The following is a 21592-nucleotide window of genomic DNA, read 5'->3' on the forward strand; positions in this document are numbered from 1 at the left end:
TGACACCAAAAGTTGCACAACCCAGTGCAGGCCACACAATAATAGGTAGTGACTTCAACATCATCATCATAGGAATCCAGGACAACATATTTAAATTAACTAATGTGCTAGCAATCAAAAGCATTGTCACTTGCAAAGATATTGTGTAAAACACAACATCTAAATTCTCTCAGAAACACTGGTGAGGTGGTTAGTTACCTCTACCATTTAGCAGTTAACTGCACCACTGTAGTGCGGATGGCAAGAAACTCCTGTGGTATGATAGATACTAAATGAAGTGATATGTATAAACTACAAGTAGTGAAGAATCAGCCATATTTTCACCAAGGATATGATCAATGGACCTGAGGACCAATGGACTTCTGCCAGCACTTCTCCTTCTTGCTCATCTCTTCCATTCCCATTTCACAAATGGACTGTGTTCTCCATTTGCTGTTCCTTTTCCATATTTCTCTGTTCTCCATACCTGAGTGCCTGATTTAATTAGTGTGAAGCCTGTGAATTAGCCCATCCAGAATGTTATAACTGCTCTGACTACAGGTATAGTTGGAGCAGGATCAGGCTCAGATAGACAGATGGATAGATAAATCAGGATATATGTGCCATAACATGGGATTAACTTGGATTCATGCATAGTGGCTCATAAAATCTTGCAAAAAACATCATAACTTCTGCTTTCGTTTCATGTCCACACATTAACACAATTCGTTTCTGTTTCAGGTCGGAACCACTGCCCATTTTTGGAATTTCCTAATACAGACATGACTATAAAGACATGTTCAGACGAAGTAAGGTGTTTGTCAGAAAATCAAAAGAAGAAAAGAGCGAGAGAACGGATCACTACAAGAATAAAGTCTAAGAAGATTCCAGAAAGAAAAATCTGTATTACCAAGTGTGTGAGGTAAGACTGAGTTTGTTTAAGGGTTTTGTGACTTTAAATACGTTTACATTATTTGTGTTGTATACATTTGTATCAGTATAAGGAAAAGCGAAGACCATCTTACTTAGAACATTTACAGTATAATATTATAGTACAGTAGTTACAAACAAATTCTAAACAACAAAGTATTTTGCAAGTTATGTGAGCCAACACATTTTGTGACATTCCTAGAGGGCCCTCCACAAGAATGGTGAATACAGATGAGGACATCGCTGTTATTGGTATTGGATGCAATTTTCCAGGAGGCATGTTACATATATTCACAGTTGTACAACTCTTTTTAGGTTTAAAGTACATATGTATATATATATATATAGTATATAGTATACACTGTCACAGTATACACTGTCAATAGTACAAACAAATGTGTATTAAAATAAAGAAATACATTTCAGGTGAGGGTCTTGATAACTTCTGGAAGGTTCTAGTGGAAGGGAAGAATTGTGCCGTAGAGATTCCAGACGACAGATTTGACTGCTCCCAGTGTTATGACCCTGATGACAGCAAACCTGGGAAGATGCGGACCAAGAGGGCTGCTCTCATAAATGGGTGAAGTGTTACCTTTACACTATCACAGGACCTCATATAAAAGATATCTTTAAGATTTAAATGTGTTAAATATATATTTTTGTAAATGCATGACAGGCTGAATGAATTTGACCAGCGATTCTTTGGCATCACGGAAGCTGAGGCAGACCAAATGGATCCTCAGCAAAAGCTGCTGCTGCATTGTTCCTACAGAGCACTGGAGGATGCTGGGATACCCATGGAGAAGGCCAGTGGCACCAGAACAGGAGTTTTCATAGGTAGTTAAGTTTATATTTATAGTATGATATGGCAGTAACGTGACAATTTACTGTACAAGTGTACAACCCATTAGGATACACTAAATTAACATCATTAGGCACAACTTTCAAAGTATAATCCCATTTCAGGATCCATATTACTTGCTATAAATCAGACTCGATTCTCAGAGAGGACCCAGGTCTTACGTTTTTTTGACATTTTTGCAGGGTTGATGAACAAAGACTTTGAGCTTAACAGAGTAAATCTCCCCCCAACTGAGATTAGTCATTGGACTGGCACTGGTCTAGCCATGAGCATAGCTTCTAACCGGATCTCCTACACCTTCAACCTCACGGGACCGTCCTTCACCCTTGACAGTGCTTGTTCCTCATCTCTTGTGGGCCTTCACCTTGCATGTCAAGGCATAAAACAAGGTAGGGCTGAAACTTTCCATGAGTTAATTGAGTTACTAATTTAAAAAATGTAATAGACTCCTGTAAAATTAACCCAATAGTTTGACAAAGTAAATTCAAAATATATTGCTATTTGGATTTATGTATCATAATACAGTCCTATCTGGATGTTTACTGACACAGGCAATAGTCTGACATATAATACATTTGTTTTCAGTATGATCTATAACACTTTTTTTCACCTTATCTATATTTTTTCATTATAACAAGATACAAAACACATATTTTAAATCCTTAAAACTTAACATTCCCTCAACATGATTGCGTGTGTTCAAACACTAAGAGCAATTAGGTTATATTTGTATAAGCTTCTTATTATGCAATTTCACTTTGTCCTACTAGTTTTTACTTCAAAATAACAGGCAGCCCCTTTCATTGTGTTTCACTTTCTGTGTTCTGCAATGTGATGCTGTGTCCCTTTTCTGATGGTTGGTGGACTGTGGGTGTGTTCTCCATTTGCTGTTCCTTTTCCATATTTCTCTATTCTCCATACCTGAGTGCCTGAGTTAATTAGTGTGAAGCCTGTGAATTAGCCCATCCAGAATGTTATAACTGCTGTGACTACAGGTATAATTAGAGCAGGAACAGGCTCAGATAGACAGACGGATAGATAAATCTGGATCCACAGTGTGTGCCATGACATGGGATTAACTTGGATTTATGCATAGTGGCTCATAAAATCTTGCAAAAACATAATAACTTCTGCTTCCGTTTCATTTTGAGCAACATTACACATCCACCCATTAGGAAAATCCAAATGTGGGCAGTGGTTCGAAACTGAAACAGAAACTAACCTTGAGTTAATTCAGTTTGAAACCACTGCCCTTGCTTCACCTTGCATGTCAAGGCATAAATCAAGGTAGGTCTGAAACCTTCCATGAGTAAATTGGGTCACTGAGATAAAAATGTAAACGACTCCTGTAAGATTAACACAATAGTTTGACAGTAAATTCAAAATAAATAGCTTTTCATATTCATTACAACCTGGATGTTTACTGACACAGGCAATAGTCTCGTAGCTGACATATGATAAATTTTTTCCCGCATGATCTATAACAATCTGCAATCTGTTTTTACCTTATCTTTGTTTGTTCATTATTACAAGATACAAAACACATCAAACACTCAGAGCAATTACATTATATTTGTATAAGCTTCTTATTATGCAATCTTACTTTGTCATATTAGTTTTTACTTCAAAATAACAGGCAGCCCCTTTCATCGTGTTTCACAATCTGTGTGCTGCTTTGTTTACTAGCTTCTCTTGCTTTGTCACAATGATATGCTATGCTGAGCCCTTTTTCTGATGGTTGGTGGACAGGTGTGTGCACATTTAGATATGCATATAATAGATTACAATTGATTTCTAAGTGGCTTTTCATTCCACAGGTGACTGTGACATGGCTTTGTGTGGAGGAGTGAACTGCATCATAGAACCAGGACCATTTGTGTCTCTCAGCAAAGCCAAGATGATCTCACCTGATGGCACCAGCAAACCTTTCTCCAGCAGAGCAGATGGATATGGCAGGGGAGAGGGTTGTGGTATTGTTCTTCTGAAGCCGCTAAAAAAGGTACTTATTGACAACCCTTTGCAGTGTGTGTGTGCTTGCGTGAGCCAAAGAGACATATGGGGTAACATTTAGAACTCTAGAGTAATGTATATTTGGTTGGATCTTTGTTAGTGTTTTATAAATAATAATAATAATAATAATAATAATAATAATAATAATGGAAATTTGCCAACCAATATCACAACTACAATTACAAATATCTGAACAAGTGTAGTAAAATGTGTAAATTACTTGTTGCTAAGGGAGAGAGCAGTTACCCCACCCAACCTTTAACCCTGGTCTACGGGGTACCAAACCTGCACCCTAACCACAATGCCAAAGAGCAAGGCCTTTTGGTATGGCTGTCAGAGCACATACTCAACCGTAGTGTTGAACTGTGTTCACCCTTTCACCATGCAATGTGGACATAATGACATATACATATATCTTAGGGCAAAAAAAAACAGTTATGTCTGTATTTTGGCTTATACCTTGCCTTTCCTTGCAAGGTAATGATTTCAATATCCTTTACAACTTTTTTTTAATCACAGGCCCTACAAGATTCTGACCATGTCTGGGGTATTATTAGCAAAACTGCAGTCAACCAAGATGGCCACTCTGTTTCTCCACTCACCAAGCCGTCCATGGTTCAGCAGGAGGAGCTTCTCAGCAGGATCTACTCCACAGAAAGTGACCTGACGAGTGTCCAGTACATAGAGGCTCATGGGACTGGAACACCAGTAGGTGACCAAATAGAGGCAAGTAGCATCTCTAACGCTATTGCCAAAGCCAGACCCCCAGGATCAGACACTCTCATTATAGGCTCTGTGAAAAGTAACATTGGACACACTGAATCAGTAGCGGGTGTAGCAGGATTGATTAAGGTGCTCCTAATGATGAAACATGAGACCATTGTTCCATCTTTGTTCTATACAGAAGAGGATGCCAGTATAGATGCAAATGCTCTTAATGTCAGAATACCAACTAAAGTAGAGAAATGGCAAAACTCTGACCCAGCTGGAAGTGGCAGGGATAAATAACTTTGGTTTTGGTGGTACAAATGCCCATGCAGTAATCAAACAGTACAAAAACTCACAAGTTGCAGTAGCTGAGGATCAGACATCTCAGCAGTATTTTGTGCTCTCTGCAGCTTCTGAAAATTCACTATCCAAGATGATTGATGAGATCAACAGAGAAAGTACTGAAGGCTTTCATGGTCTTGCATACACATCAGCATGCAGGAGAAGTCATTCAAAGCATAAATATAGGAAAGCATTCCTTGCATCCTCTTTGACTAATCTTAAAGAGCAGTTTCAGACTGTTCTGACCAAAAATATGAAACCGTCCAAGCTAGACGCCACTTTAGTGTTTGTGTTCTGTGGTAATGGTGTAACTTACAGAGGCATGTGCAGGCAGCTCCTTAAGCAAGAGCCCATTTTCAGACAAAAGGTGAAAGAAATACAGACTCTTTTACAAAGCTACAGAAATTGTACCATTGTCGACAAGCTTGAAAGTGACTGTGATGAAGGCAGTGATTTCTCAAGACCAGATGTTATCCAGCCACTCCTCTTTGCAGTTCAGGTTGCCATTTTCTGTCTTTTCCAACACTGGGGTGTCAGACCAGATGCTGTTCTTGGGCACTCTGTTGGAGAGGTTGCTGCAGCTCATTGCTCTGGTTTGTTGTCTCTTGAGGATGCTGTCAAGGTCATCCATTACCGCAGTGCACTGCAGAACACGGTCACTGGTGGGAAAATGCTGGTGGTCAGTAACATGGCTGTCTCAGAGGTCTTAAACCTTCTTCCTTCCTACTCAGGGAGGGTTTGTTTGGCTGCCTACAACAGCCCTCAGTCTTGCACACTCTCAGGCAATGCAGATGCTATAGACCAACTACAACAGACTCTAGTTAGTTTGGAAGGCAGTGATGCCCTTTTCCTTCATGCCTTGAATGTCTCTACTGCATATCACAGTCATCTGATGAACCCCATACTTTCACAGGTAGAAGACAGCATAGGTCTTCTACTACCAAGAGCTACGGAGACAGAGTTGTACTCGACTGTGTCAGGCACTGCTGTTTCAGATGGTGATTTTTGCTCTGGTAAATACTGGGCTCAGAACATACGTGAGCCTGTATTGTTTGAATCAGCAGTGAGGGCCGCAGCTAAGGGCAAGAAGAATGTGGTTTTCGTAGAGATAGGACCCAGGCGAGCTTTGCAGAGGAACATCATAGAGACCCTGGGTAATGATGTCAAAGTATTACCTTCTGTCCAGCCAGAAAGAGATCATGAGATGCTAATGGCAGTAGGACAATTGTTTGAGACAGGGTTTAATGTAGACTGGGACACGTTCTACAGGGGGTGCGAGACCCCATCGACAAATCTGCCGCGGTATCACTTTGATACGATTAAAAAGCCTTTTATTTTGGAATCCAAAGCAAACGGCAGTGCAAGTAATCATCCTGTCCTCACCAAGACAGTAAAAGATGGGACAGTGTTCAGCTGTGATCTGTCTTCAGACTCAGTGTCTTACCTGCAAGACCATAAAAACAATGGGTTGGCCATTATCCCTGGTTCATTTTATGTTGACCTCGGCTTAGCAGCCTCCATGGCTAGTGCAAAACCAAGGGTACCACTGAATACTCTGGAGCTCAACATCAGTTTTCAGAGCCCCTTTTTGGTCAACAAGAACACATCAGAGATGAAGGTGAAACTTGAACCAGGTGAAAATGGCACCAAGTTTAAAGTATATTCTGACACGGCAACCTTTGCAACTGGAAGCATAGCATGCAGGAAAGACAGGGTGGCTGAAGAGCCCCAAATATCTCTGGATTGTGTTTATGAAAGATGCACACTTGTGCACAGCTCTGATGAAGGATACAAGAAACTCCGCCTTGGCGGGTACGAGCATAGCTCAGTGTTTCAAAATAAGGGATATGTCCACTATGGAAAGGAATTGAGAGAAGTCATCACAGCTGTAACTATCCCTGAGGAGCTCCATTCTCAGTTGCATAACTATTGCATTCACCCAGTAGTTTTAGACTATTTCATGCAACTTCTACCTGCTACAGTGGGTACTAGATCTGAAGCCCGACCTGGATTTCCAGTAGGAATTGGCAGTCTGACTGTCTTTGAACCTCTGCAAGAAGAGATGGTAATTTATATGAGGGCAACAGAGCTGGGAGTTAATCATTTTGAAATATGTGGTTGCTTCACAGACAAACGAGGTAAGGTCTTAGTTGAGATCAAGCATGTTGTGGTCAAATATCTTGGAAGCCCTTCTGATACTGTTGAACAATATTTTTACCACAATGACTTTACTGAAGCTATTGAGGAAGCCAAATCAGTTCAGGCAAAAACAACTTTGCTGTTTGCTGATGATGTCGGAATTGCCAATTCCCTTCAATTCCATTTGAAATCTACATGTATATATGTCCCCTTTGCTAATGGCAAGGAGGTGCTGAATGATGGATTGCAGGCTCTGATCACAAAACTGAGTATTTCAGATCATATCAATGACGTTGAGGACATTTTGTTTATGTGGGATTTCACAAATATTACCACTTACTCAGTGGAAGCAGCTCTGGAGAGTGGGGTTACCTGCTGTGAGATTTTTCGTAAAATCATCGTAGAGCTGACGACAATGAATTCCCCAAAATCCATCAGGACAGTGACTTATCAATGTGCAGAAGGCACAGTCAACCATGTAAATCCTGGATTTGTGCTCTCAGGAATGACAAGAGCGTGTGCAGCAGAGGTACCAGAACTCTTGTTTCAGCTCATTGACATCAGCTCTGTCTCATCTGAGAACATACAAGCTTTAGCTCAGGTCTTAAGTTCATATCCCTGCAACAAATACCCAGAACTATGTATAAAAGATGGTCTGGTTTATGCACCAAATATAGTCCACACCCCTGCAATTGGCATGGACAGTTCAGAAGGAAAGGTTCATCTCTCTGAATCACAGAATTTCTTTTTAAAGACCGCTGACCCCTACAAAATGACAAATTTGACTGCCAGTCTTACTGATGATGAGGTCAATGAGATTCAAGAGGACCATGTGAAGGTCCAGCTTGACAAAATATGTGTTCATTCTTCAGACTACTTCCCAGTAAGCACTTCTGACCAGAAATTTGGTGAGATGACGTACTGGAACAAGCACACCAAACAGGACCACACACTTCTGGCTCTTGACTTTAGTGGCACTATAACAGCAGTGGGAAGTGGTGTGACCAGACTCAAAGTGGGAGACCACATCACATCCTGTTGTCCTGTGGTGGCTACCTCCAAGGTTGTCGTCCCAGAAAAGCTGTGCTACTCAACCAAGGAAGTGTCATTTTTGAAGGACATTCCATGTATCTCCTATTTTGCAATAGCATGGAAGATTTTACATTGTACATTACCTAAAAGGGAGCAAAAGGAAAGACTAGCCATCCTCTCATCTGTTGCAGACTCAAGCTTGAGTAAAATCCTGGTCCAAACTGGTAAGAAATCAGGATGGAATAGCACAATAGTTACAGAAATGAAGGGTTGTGGTGATGAGGTGAAGTTTGATGCCTGTGTTTTGTTGCCTCCATTTGATAAAGCATTGTTGGAGAGTGCTTGCAGAGCACCTGGCGTGAGGCATGTTGTTGTTCTTTGTGACAGCCAGAGGGCAATTTCTCTCTCTGAGCGTATACTTAGAGCAGGTTGTGACAGTGTTTGCTTCCATATACTTCACTTGCCTCAAATTCTAGAGAAGGGACAACTCAGAGAACACAGATGTCATATGGAGAGTTGGCTTAAGGCATTACACCTGAACAGAGATCTGTTGAATCTTTCAAGCGTTTGCTTTCAAAGTGTGGCCCTTGACAGCAATGATGACCCACATGCACAGGACTCTGAATCCTATTTCAGCACCAAGACCATGTCTGTGGTGGAGCTGAACAATAAGGGTGACGCCAAGTGTAAACTCTCTGAGATTCCACTGTTACCAAGAGAGCACAGGCTCTTCCACAAAAACTGTGTGTACATTGTGACTGGTGGACTGACTGGACTGGGGTTTGAGACAGTGAAGTTCATTGCATTGAGAGGGGGAGGGCACATTGTCATTCTCTCCAGGAGAAGTCCCACTCCTGAGATGAAGCAGGAGATTGATTCTGTGAAAAAGCAATCTGGCGCTGTGATTGAAGCTTTGCAGTGTGATGTTTCTGTTTCAGAGCAAGTAGAGGAGGTTATGGGTATCATTAGACAGAGATTCCCTTCCTGTCCTGTTAAAGGGGTGTTTCACAGTGCTGTTGTGCTTCGTGACGGCATCATTGAAAATCTCAGTAGGACTCTTTATGAAGAAGTCATGAAGCCAAAAATTAATGGAGCACTCAATTTGCACCATGCCACCAAACACTGCAACTTAGAGTATTTTGTTTGCTACTCTTCAGTTGCTTCATTCCTTGGCAATGCTTCTCAGTCTAACTATGCAGCAGCCAACTCATTCTTGGACATATTCTGTCATTACCGGAGGCATCTTGGACTAGCTGCACAGTCCATCAACTGGGGTGCCCTAAACATTGGTCTGCTTTTAAACAAAGATCATATACGGAAAATTTTAGAGACAAGAGGATTGATGCTCCTGGAGTTGAATGAAATAGTTCAAAGCCTTCAGGACTGCCTGCTGTTGAACAAACCACAGCAGCTTATTTGTAAGTTCAATTTCAAAAACCTTGGAAGTAATATTTTCTCACAAAATGTTTCTCTCGGGCTGCGTTTAGCCTCATTGGTAGAGGAGAAACTTGGGAACAGTAAGGAACCAGAAGCAATTTTTGAGCGTCCCAACCAGTCTCCAAGCATATTTGTCAGGTCTGTTTTGTCTGAGACACTTGAAATTACACCTGAGGAGGTGACTGAGGGCACACACCTCTCGGCTCTGGGCATGGATTCTATGTTGGCCATGACTCTTCAGAACCTTTTTTCTGCAAAGAGAGCTGTGACAATTCCATTAATCAAATTTTTGGACCCAAACAGCACAGTGGGTACTTTGGTGAGAGTTCTGAATCAGCCAGCTAAAGTTTAAAGCCTTAATCAAACTGATTATTTAAATTGATACTGGGGCTGGGCGATATGGTCATAAAATCTTGAGTTTTTTCAGTGTAATGAGCGATTCACAAGTTTAATCAACTTAATCTTTTTCAAAGAAAAATCACAATTCAACAATATTTTCTTTTTTTAAACTCTATGCCATTTCGCAGTTACCAGGGCCATATGGGCCACATCGCCCAGCCCTTGGCTGCATATACAGGTTTGAGTATTCCCAATCTGGAATTCTCTATCTGACTGGAATTCTCTATCTGAATTCCCAATTCTCTATCTGACTACAACAAATACGGCACTCTCACATGCAACATAATAAAATATCCACTGTGAATTGCCAAAAAGATGATTTTAGTACTAATTTTGCCTGTATTGCAAAATCTTTACATCTTGAACACACACGTTCCATCATATTGGTAACTCAGAACACGAAAAAACAAACATCTAGAACGTTTTAAATATTTGACACATAGCCTTGTCACCAATTTCCCAGATTAATCAGACAACACAGAAGAAAATCTTACAGTTTTACAGCACTCTACGTAGACAGAGGGCCAAGGCTATGCATGATAATGCATGTTCATGATGTCTAATTGACGCATTGCTCAACCACAAGTGCAATTTGGTTGCCATTAATCTACGTCTTACTGGCAACATTAACGTGACACAACATTGAAAACAAGCAACCACTCTAACATGTCTAATGGCGCATCAGTTGATACACCATAATTCAGTTAACATGATCAATGCCAATTCAGTGTTTTGCAATGCTTTTGGGAGATCACCTTGACATCGATTTCTAGAAAACTTTGGATTTGCTGAAGGCGGTTTTTGTTCTACAATGAATGGGGTTACTTTTACTGACAGAGGGAAAATAGAAAATTACATTAATGTTGTATGTGATTCTATGTGTATAAACATTGGCTGTACAAATTCAGTAAAATTAAAAAAAGAAATGATTCGCCTGTTGAAATTATTGGTCAATATTTGCCTAATATTTTACATGTGAAATGTATAGTGCCATTATTTTGTGATGTGCTTGTTCTGTGTAATATAGAGACATTTGTTGAAATCTTTATTTGTATGTATATTTTACAGTGTTTTTAATAAACTTAAATATGTGTATATACTGTGTGGCCAATATGTCTAACTGAATATTTCAACCAAATTGTATCACTTTTCTTTTACAAGTGCAACACAAGTCATTTGCTTCAGTCATTTGCTTCAGTCAAAATGTTGGCAGTGGACTACCTAAATCCAAAATTGCATAACTAACCACCCACAGTTAAACTGTCCAGTACTGGTGCATTTACATTAAAACAAAACTAAATTGGATTCTAATACATTTTGTGTTAAACTATTAAACACGGCAATAAGAATTGCATTCATGAGGGTATACATGTTGTAATGTTGTTGTTTTTCTTATTGATAATGTTTGTAATATTGAGCAATTATGCTAAAATGATCAAAACATTGCTTATTTTTTCTGTTGTAGATAATCATCATTATTCTAAAACAAAACTGTTCATGAACATTCGGATACAGTTACACCGGTACCTATCGAATTCTGTAGGCTATATTATTATCGATTACATTTCATATCATACTTTATGAACACAGGGTGGCAGTCATGTCCCAAAGCAGATTAATAAAATCTTTTCTGTCTGCTGTCTCTGTACGTAGGGCATAGTATCTATGCAGATAAGATAATACAGGACACTAAAGATACATTACCAAGGATACTTTAAGATTATAAAATGGAGAATGGAAAACAAGAACACTCCAGGTCAATGGTTGGATCGAATTGGAGCATATTGGACCAATGTAGCCCAATAGGCTGTGCTTTTTACAGGGTTCATCATTCCATGAGGAGAGAATGAAAGAGGCATGCAAAGAGGCCTGTGTAAATAAACAAGTATATATTAAGCCTCCATCTCCTGCATCATGTTTCTTCCTGACTTCGCCACAGATTCTAGTCGCCCACATCCCAAAACGTGGACCCCACCCGTTCAACATTTAAATGCATGCCTCTTTGGCCAGGGCAGGAAATGCACAGGGGATGCAGTACTTTTAAATCTGCAGCTCTACTGTAGTCAGCCATAGCCGTGATTTAACTAATCAGATTATTTAAACTACTCAGTCGACTCTTGGTATGGGAATCAATTAAACTCATCTGTCTTTAATCATCTAACCCCACACAAAATGTTTGTTACAGTGAACATCAATTCCCTAAATCCAAAGTTAATCCACATGGGTTGTGTACTTAACCCAAATACTTTGTATGGTGCTCTAACATTCTATCCCTCTATCTCTATATTGTCCTGACTTGTGACAAGATTTTTTCCAACTTGACATTCGACATTCAGGGCCCAGCACCACCACTGTTGGATAGTTCAGCTCATAGCTGTAATGAAATGAATGCTTCATCCGTTTGTCTAACTGGTTCTACTCTTGATAACATGACAAAAATTAAACGCTTCAAAATAAAAGATAATTCATCTTTCATAGGCATTCTCATAATTCTCAGAGCGTTAGACATCAGTTTACTCTATCTCTTATGTCGGAAGGGAAACTTTGGTTCCTCTCCTTCCTTCGATGCTGGCTCTGTCTCGGGATCTGCTTGACTGTGTGAGCTAGGAATTAAACATTCTGACTAACAGGGTCCTAATCATAGGCATAACTCAAAATGTATTTCAATGCATAACCCATATCAACTAAATAAACAAACAAAATAAACAACTCAAAGCAAATGCGCATCTTGACGGGAACTTATGTGCAACTGACCGGAAATAATCTCCAAAATCAATTCAAACAAAACAAACTTGAAAATGAAAACATTTGTTTTGTAAACTCAAACAGTAACACACAGTAAGTGTCTTCTTTCACGCTGGACAACACAAACACAAATGTGGTGTTTTGGAAGGACCTTTGTAGTAATGCTTCTCATCGACACATGAGGAACTCTCATCTTATTCTACATTGCATCTCTTCAGCCGACAAGACTGTGCTGAGGCAAAACACAATAACTCACATGGGGTTACAGACACTGATCCACTCAATTATGGTGGACCTTGTTCATTTGTCAGGATCTCTTGTCCTGGAAACTTCCCAAATTATCCAAAAAAACTAACAAATAAATCAAACAAAACATCACCATCTTCAATTAGTCAACAGAACTAAATCAAATCACCACAGTTATGAAAATGAAAAACATAACCCAATAAATACATTTTTTATCATTTTGTTTCATGCATACCAATAAACGAATGTCTCCGTCTCAAATGAGTGACACTGTTAATTCACTACATAGTGATCTAGTAACTCATGGCTTTCAGCCATGCAATCTTGTGCAAAAATCTGTGACTCTTTCACAATCTCTTTTCTCTCAATGGGTATACACTGTAGGGACTAGTGTAAAGCCAATTTGAACTCACTCAAAACAACAACATTGATTCCAAGAAATAGAATTCCAAGTTGTTTGCCATTATTCAACTGTTCAACTTTCCATCATACAGTCCAACTGCAAGAATATCTTACATAAATTAGAAATCATAATCAAGTTTTCTCTCAGTCCTGATCTGACAACCTTATTCCCTGGGGATCTAAACTCTTAACAATCATTTAAGAATTGAAATGAATTATCTCCATTGAATGTTACCTATATTTATTTTTTATTCCCTTACATTTTTTGGCCTTCCTTGCCTTGAGGTCATTGCTTGTGGGTCTTTGGAGCAAGGCTGCCAGACTCTGTTGGGCCCAATTTAGCATTACAACTATTAACCATTGCTTCCTTTTATTTGGCTCTAAATATCATGGGTGACATCCCATCTGTCACCTAGGGATCCCTTTTGACCTGTCAGTCCACCTTGGGATTTGTCCCAGATGTACTCCCAGATACTCCACAGATAACTGTGGTACCGTGGTAACCATGAATAAAACGCAAGGGCAGCACATGAGGACACGCACATACACATAAACAACTTCACAGATATTTTACAATAAAAAATTGCCTTTATTATTCCACGTTATGAAGCCTTATTTACAGGAACCCAAGCAACTCTGCATTCAAAAACAATAAGAAAGCAAAAATAAATACATTTCAGACAATTACACATACAGAACTACAATAGTTATCGGCAACATGAAAAGAAAAAGCCAAATCTCATATTTTACATTCAATATTTGTATCATGTCATTTTATGTCATATCCTGTTCCTCGTATGGAGAAGTGTTAATAATTTATTATTTATTACAGGCTCAAGGCCCACATGGAAGATGTACAATACATATAATCAATAAATTACATATAAATATACATACATACATACAATCATAAATACATATAAATACACAAGGAAAGAAGGGCTAAAAAAGGCACTTATGCCAGTGTTCCCAGATCTTAGATGTGTACTTGACAGAGCTGCGGCCAGGGTCTGACATCAGATCAATTATAACATTTGAAGAGCGGTCCAGCCGACACATAAACTTAAAATTTGGTACTATTGGACACCCCCAGAGCTTGCCCAGAAAGATGAAAGGCAGGAAACTTAATATCCATGTCCTCCTTAGCCTCTTTTAACCAATTTTAGCAATTTTCTCCTTTGTTCTTCATTTTTGCAAGTTCAGAATTGTCCCTGATGGGTTCGGAATTTATAGTTTCTACACTTTTCCCACAAATCCCAAAGAATGTCAGGAACACTGGGATGAACACAATGCCATGAAGTGCCCCAAATGAGATCACCATAAACATGATCTTAAAGAAGGTTCTGAAGATGTAGCTATTTGCAGCTGAAAGGACAATAACACCAGCAATTGTGGATAAGGCTCCCTGGATTATTGGATACCCAAGGTTATGGAGAGCATCTATAGCTTTGTCATCAGCGTTTTTCTGTTTGCTTGAAACAAAAGCATAGGAAATATGTGCAGAGAAGTCCACAGAAAAGCCTATACAAATGACTAAATTGATCATGGAGACAGAGTCTAGATTAACATTCCACAAAGCCATGAAACCAGCTACACCCACTATTACAGAGGCAATGGCAAAGGTCACCCACAGAGAACAGAGCGGATTTGGAATCAACATAAGGGAAATGACAAGCATGGCAACAGTGGCCACTAGGATGTTCTGGACTGTATTGCTGACAATGACAGCAAACTGGTCAAAGTAGATGAATGCCGGGTGGTACACCATTAAGTCTACCCCATTCTTAGAATTACATTTACTAGCGGTCTCTCTAAAAAAATTCAAGAGGTTTTTCTCATCCACTGAAGTCCTGATGTTAACTGTTGGTACAAACATTCGGGAAGCTTCAATCATATCGTTTTGAATATCAACATCTTCACTGAAACCTATCAGTTTAAGGGCGCTTGGTAAAAACTTCATGAATTTATCCTTCTGTGAGATAGTCAGGTTTACCGTTTTTGCATACATCATAAAATAATCAAGCCATGAAATAGTCATGTTTTTGGCCACCATGTCTGAATTTTCAAACTCTCTAACACAAGCCATGAGATTATCTCTTGCAGCTTCATTCCAATACTGAAATGTTGCATCTTTCATGACTACCATAACAAATGGGCCATACTCCCTGAAATAGTGATCCTCATTATCATAGTACTCACGTATGTATGAGTCATCTGTAGCTAGATTTTTCAGATCAATACCCTCCTTCATTTGAGAGCAACCATATATGCTCACACCCACAAATACAAAATAGAGTAAAATAACAATGACCTTGGTCCATCGCTTTGTCAAAAATGGGCCATAATACTTTTTGAAGAAGACACTGATGGGCGTATCTTCCTCTGCACCCGTCTCAGGATCATAAGCACCACCAACTGAACAGGCATTGCTCTTCTTGTCTTCATTTGGAGTTTCAACCTTCCTGAATGTCAGCCAGTGTCTGTTGCTTGCCTCTCGTTTTCCATTCAGTGCCAGACAGGCACCAAAGAACGTGATGTTGTAGATGTAACAGAAGAGGACGGCTGTTCCGGTGTACATGCAGAAGGACTGAACAGAACGAAAAGGCGTCAAGAGGCCAATGTAGAAGGCCAGGGCATTAGTCAGAGTGGTGATGGTGATGGAGACAGCTGCCTCCCTGTACGTCTCTGCCATGCGATCTTCTACCTTGTCATGAACCCTTGTCATCTGCCAGCATTTGATCATGATAAACATGTCATCCACACCAATACCTATGGAGACGGTTTCGCAAAGCAAAATTCCTCACATCATGTGTTTGGTGTAATATGTTTGTATAATAATTCAATCGACCATGATTTAAAAAGAAACATCATTGAGTTGTCAGAGATAAATGTGTGCTTCCATGTTGTCTGGACAGGGAAAATGTATATCAGGAGTAGGAGTCATTATTAGCAACTGAAGATGACGGCCAGAGAGAGCCCTTTTTTCTCTTTTGGTTTAAAAGGAAAGTATTTAACTAAGTGCATCACTAGAGCCTGACAATACAAGAAGATGTACCTTCAACTGCTAATAGCATTTAGTCATTTAGCATTCAGTAAATATTGCCATTTACATTTTCACCAATTTTAGGTCAACTTGAAATAGTGCTCACTTCTCAGATAATTCAGTGAATATGACAGATAAAAAGGGTCTACATGTCAGACACTTTGAAAGAGTTAGCCATTTATCACAATCTGTGGAATCTTACCAAGAATCAGAAAGGGACCCGTTGCCACAGTCATTGCAAATGGCATCCCACAATACAGAAGCAGTCCAAAACTGGACAGCACAGCCAGTCCTGCAGAAATCACCCCCAACGTGGCAACAGTTACCTTGTTCCTCACACAGTCCAACCTGAACACAAGTGACAGATTAGCCTCCATAGTCAGTTAACTGGAATTAATTTCTTGCATCATCTGAGTAAATTATTTAAACTGTATGGGCAGAGGAGTCATCTGAGATTACATACCTTAGGCAAGAAAGAATTGATACGTTGATACCCAAAAAATATGTGATAGAAAACAACTTGGTCACACTTTTGGAATTCTTTTTCAGCTCTTCTTCCCGTGACAGCGTTGTGAAAACAGATATGGAGCCCTGCAACAAACACATTTATGGAACAGACACATAGCCTACAGGCACATTTTAAATGAGCTACAGAATACTTTATTAGCGTGCATGGGACCTTTTTAGGCCTAACATAGTGTGTGCGCGTGACGAGTATCATCACATCATGATCATGATGTAGACACAAATTGCACATACGACGATGGTGAACTTACCAGTTCAGCATTTGTCTCTGATGAGAATGTATCAACAAACAAAGTCAGCCAGGCGTCAGTGTCAGTTTCGATATCCTCTTGCAGGAAGTAGAAAAGTCGTATTGCATTGGCGGTTTGTATTTCCTTAGTCTCTGGTCTGTATTTCACCCCGCCTATAACGTTCCCCAAGTATAACCTCTCATGATAAGGATAATTTAGCGTCAAATGTTCAATGTTGCTCGCATTGTAGTTTACAATATCTAAAACTTCGTTCGAGGCACATTTGCTTTTCTCCTTAGCACACATGTTTGCATAGGTATCATTTGTACTAGTATTGAGACTTTTCACTCTCTCATCTAATTTAATTATTTCTTGAAACGCCTTAACTGTGAGTATATTAGGCTTAACCGCTATAATCAACGATGCATAAACGCCTTCAGTGTAGAGCCTCATGCGAGAAAATTCTTCGCGGTGTGGAAAATGCTGTCTGACAAAAGCCCTCTCCTCCTTTGCTGGCCCGTTTGTTGGGGTGAATTGGTCTTCGATATCATGTACCTCTCTCTGGTGGAGGAAGTAAAATCCTCCTCCGAGAACGCAAGATATCAGTACAGGAAGAATCAAAAACAACCACGGATATTTACCGATGCAGCGTCCAAGTTTTTGAAAGGCAGTCGCGATAGGCTTTTCAATACAGTTTGTTTTGTAGGTAAACATATTGAGAGTCTAACAACCGAATGCGCCGTATTTGCTTATCCTAAGCCCAGGAAGTTGTTCACCGTTACACTGATCGGAACACTTTCGTTTTCCATTTTGAATGAAATGGGCGTGGCGAACCATAACGTTTTTAGTTTTATTTAGTTTACATTCATTTTGATAAAGAATGCAGGTATAGCTTAATTTAAGACTTATGCCTCTACATATTTCACAACTAGTAATAATCATAAACAACAACATTTGTTTATTGGAAAGGTTGGTGTGCTTACTGTGCTTACCCTCTGTAATACTGTTCACACTCTAACTTACAAGGTATTATTTGTAAAGTTAATACCATTAAGCCAAACCAAATAAGACTACATGTTATGTATTTAAATTATTTATTTAATTGTAAAACTATTCAAAACATTGTGCTCCGTTAATAGCAGTATAGGGAAAACACAGTAGTAACCCAAGACTAGGCATAAAGTGTGCATGCCAGGCAATAACCAATCAACAAAAAAGGCAGATCTTACAATGAAGAAATTGGCAATAAATTAATTTTAAGGGAGATGAGAATTTGAACTTTTGCCAAACAGCCAAAAGTTAATGAGATAAAATATATATATATATGTCAAATGGTTATCGGTATTTTAAGCCCTGCTTTTCTGTATGTAACATGAAAAAGACATTTGATTGCAAAAGTTCACTACTGCAAGGTCTGTGCTCTTCTGAGAGGCTTTGGTGTCCTCGAGTTTTTGCTGCTTACTGGTTGAAGCACCCTCACCAGCAGGCAATGTCCCCTTCCTTCTGGTTGTAGTTGCAGGTCATTATATTGCTTGAGAAGTGTTCTGTGCTTTCTCTATAAAAATAGTAACAATAACAATAATACACTGTTAATCTTAATAATAATGTATTCAACCTACAACTCAAATTCTCACAACCTAATTTCAAACATTTCCAGGGACTAGACTAATTTAACCTGCACCATTTAAGCAAAGTGCAAGTGCAAAGTAATCACTGACACTATTCTAACAACCTAGAAAGACAAGGGCCTTTACTACAATGTTACATGGTGTCCTGTGATCAGGGTTGGGAGGATTACTTTAAAAATGTATTCCGATACAATTACTGATTACTCCAAGTATCACAACATTAAAGTAATGTAACTTGATTACTTTCCATTACTTTTGGATTTCCTCAATGAAAAATGTCCTTATCCACTGTACATACGTATATTGGTGGTTTTCTCCATTTTGATGTCTGTGATGGATATAAATGCTGAAAAACATTGGTCCAACCTTGAAGAAAAAGACAGGTACTGCTAGAGTCATAAACTGTGCAACTCAATGGTCACATGCATTTCATGAAGTGGTTGTGCTATCCACAAAACCCTCCTAAAAGGGCACACACCAGCTTTTTCAGATGACATACTTTTTGCATTTGAGCAGTAGTAGTGCTATAAAAAAAACATCTGGTGTGGGCGTCTTACCTATTACTGAGGAAATTAACTTAGTATGCTACAAATATCAAAATGTACTATATTGTCATAGCTATGTGTTAGACAACAAACTGAACTCAATACTAAATATGTAAAGCTCCTTTTATGTGCCACTGTATTGATTGGAATGTCAGGATATCCTTTTTAGGCCCAAATGCAGCATTTCACACAGAGATATTTTACTAGTGAATCATACATCATTTGCGACAACACAGAAGAAAGTATGAACCATTGAAAATAAAAATAAACCGGTCATCCCCCACTTTTTTAGCTGTAGATGAACACTCTCTCACTGTCAAAAGTTTTTACAAACGAATACCTGGCATAATTTTACACTTTCTGCCCAATCCCCTTTGTAATATAGCGTGGGCCTGCATCTACATATACACACGTGCAGTGGTGGAATGTAACAAAGTATTTTTACCTTGTTACTGTACTATACTGTACTGTACTGTACTTAAGTGTTGTACTCAAGTCCAAGACTCTGACTCAGGGCTTGTGACCAGCATTGACATACCTCAAAGTCAGTTTTATTTGGCCACACGACACACAGCAAAACACATGTGCATCCTAGGGTGTCGACACAGGACACACACACGCCTAAGAAGTTGCAGTGAATTTTTCCTCTGCATTTTCCCAACCTGGACATCCAGGAGCAGTGGGCAGCCTTCATGGCGCTAGGGGACCAAGTCAAGTGATATGTGCGTCTTGGTCAGGGGCGGACAGGAGAGTGTTCATCTGCATGTTTTTTTCTGTTGGGGTTCTAAGTGGAGGAAACCCCTTGTGAACATGGGGTGAACATGCAATCTCCACATCACTCCAATGATAGCAGAAAGGCCCAGGAGATAGCCCACCTGAGCACCTCGCTAACGCTCGGTCTATACGTTAAAGCCTCAGATTGATATTTCCCGGCATGACCTCACTCTCGGGTTAGTAAATAGTTATTATTGACTTATATTTATACACCTAAAACTACTTCAATGTCCAATGTTACTTTTCACAGAGCATATAATGAGAGTCTCTGATCATGGGGGTCTGGCTTTGGTAATAATGTAAGAAGGGCTGCTTGACTGCCTCGGGTCACCTACTGGTGTTCCAGTCCCATGACCCTGTATGTACTGGACACTCGTCAGGGCACTCTCTGTGGAGTAGATCCTGCTGGACCATGGATGGCTTGGTGATTTTGCAGCCATTCACTGCAGTTCTGCTGATAATTCCCTTTTATGATCACTATTAAAGCCTAGGAATTACAAGGAATATAGGAATATTACATCATAAATGTTTACATTTAGAATATAGTGTACATGAATATATCTGTACTGAAGGCAAATTTCATAATGCCTTTCAGTCAGGTAAAACTAAATGTATGCTTTTAGAGGCTTTAGCAGACCCCATCCAAAGCATTTTCCTCTGCCATAACCATCTGCCTGGCTATGGGTTATTTGTACTGATTGCTGCAGCATACGAGGGCTATGGGTTACTGGGTGTCTACTTAATGTGCTGGGTCGCACCTGTCATTAACCTCTGATGTCTTCAAAGATACGACTAACTTCTTAATGTGGCATGGCCATAGTTATCTAGTGCTAAGTCTGCACATGTGTTAGACAAATGAATACAAAGATGTTCATATTAATGAGACAGAGACCAGCAATCAGAATTATACCAGCGCTTTATCTTTTGCAAAAGATGGAGAGTGTCACAAACATATATCATGAACAAACTCCAAAGATGAGCTGGGCGGAGCCAGCTTTAATATGAGTATGAAAACATGTTTCATGAGCAGACACGGGCCGTTATTCTGTCCCAGGATGTTGATATGTCTGTTTCATATCACTGAAGAAGTGCTCTCAAACATGTCCATGAAAGAAGAACAGAATGTATGACTATCAGTAAAACAGTTTGTATACCTCAGTAAAAACAGGATACACATTCAGATTAAAAATAGAATAAAATGTATTAACTTTCTCTATCAACCCTCCCTTTTATTATATTTAAATCCCCAGGACAGGTCTTCTGTGTAGATTTTCCCCGCCCAGTTTATTCATTAAAAGAGTTGGATTCAAAGAGATGCAAAGACACTTCATCATCATAAGCAGGTGAAGATGACTGAGCAGAGTCTTCTCCCGCCGCAGGGAGTGCAGGATACATGATGTCTCGTTTCTCCACAGCAGATTCTATTGAGAACGAGAGCTCGAAAACAAGTAATCAAACAGCAACCAAACAAGACTAAAATTGTGAGCATAATCCATATACTGTAACTATTATAACACTGGTAATTGTGTTTTCCATTGACCAAACCACCGTCCCATCAGATCAGAGAACGGATCAGAGTAGCCAGAGTTCTCAGCAAGCTTCAGCAAGAGAGATGT

The 21592-nt window shown here is 39.5% G+C and overlaps 4 protein-coding genes across 4 annotated transcripts; 3 read left to right on the forward strand and 1 right to left on the reverse strand.

Moving 5' to 3' along the window:
* Positions 1 to 1127: 1127 nt before the first annotated feature.
* On the forward strand, positions 1128 to 5173 carry LOC308378281 (phenolphthiocerol/phthiocerol polyketide synthase subunit B-like; the record flags this gene model as incomplete). The annotated part of the gene is given in 8 exon segments (XM_080855143.1): positions 1128 to 1185; positions 1336 to 1489; positions 1586 to 1746; positions 1954 to 2160; positions 3589 to 3770; positions 4301 to 4749; positions 4751 to 4820; positions 5150 to 5173. Coding segments are annotated over 8 exon segments (1305 nt in total).
* A 2212-nt stretch (positions 5174 to 7385) lies between these two features.
* Positions 7386 to 8626, forward strand: LOC308378282 (uncharacterized protein; the record flags this gene model as incomplete). Its single annotated transcript, XM_080855144.1, has 2 exons — positions 7386 to 8226; positions 8619 to 8626. The coding sequence occupies 2 exons, from the start codon at positions 7386 to 7388 to the stop codon at positions 8624 to 8626; spliced, it is 849 nt and encodes a 282-aa protein (XP_080711270.1).
* A 22-nt stretch (positions 8627 to 8648) lies between these two features.
* On the forward strand, positions 8649 to 9791 carry LOC308378283 (uncharacterized protein; the record flags this gene model as incomplete). Its single annotated transcript, XM_080855145.1, has 1 exon — positions 8649 to 9791. The coding sequence occupies one exon, from the start codon at positions 8649 to 8651 to the stop codon at positions 9789 to 9791; it is 1143 nt and encodes a 380-aa protein (XP_080711271.1).
* Positions 9792 to 14077: 4286 nt separating this feature from the next.
* On the reverse strand, positions 14078 to 17743 carry LOC308378359 (patched domain-containing protein 3-like; the record flags this gene model as incomplete). Its single annotated transcript, XM_080855244.1, has 4 exons — positions 14078 to 16000; positions 16477 to 16622; positions 16738 to 16865; positions 17051 to 17743. The coding sequence occupies 4 exons, from the start codon at positions 17741 to 17743 to the stop codon at positions 14394 to 14396; spliced, it is 2574 nt and encodes an 857-aa protein (XP_080711370.1). The 3' UTR covers positions 14078 to 14393.
* Between the last annotated feature and the right edge of the window lie 3849 nt (positions 17744 to 21592).

Source organism: Sprattus sprattus (genome assembly GCF_963457725.1).
Source record: "Sprattus sprattus genome assembly, chromosome: 17".
NCBI classification, from domain to species: Eukaryota; Metazoa; Chordata; class Actinopteri; order Clupeiformes; family Clupeidae; genus Sprattus; species Sprattus sprattus.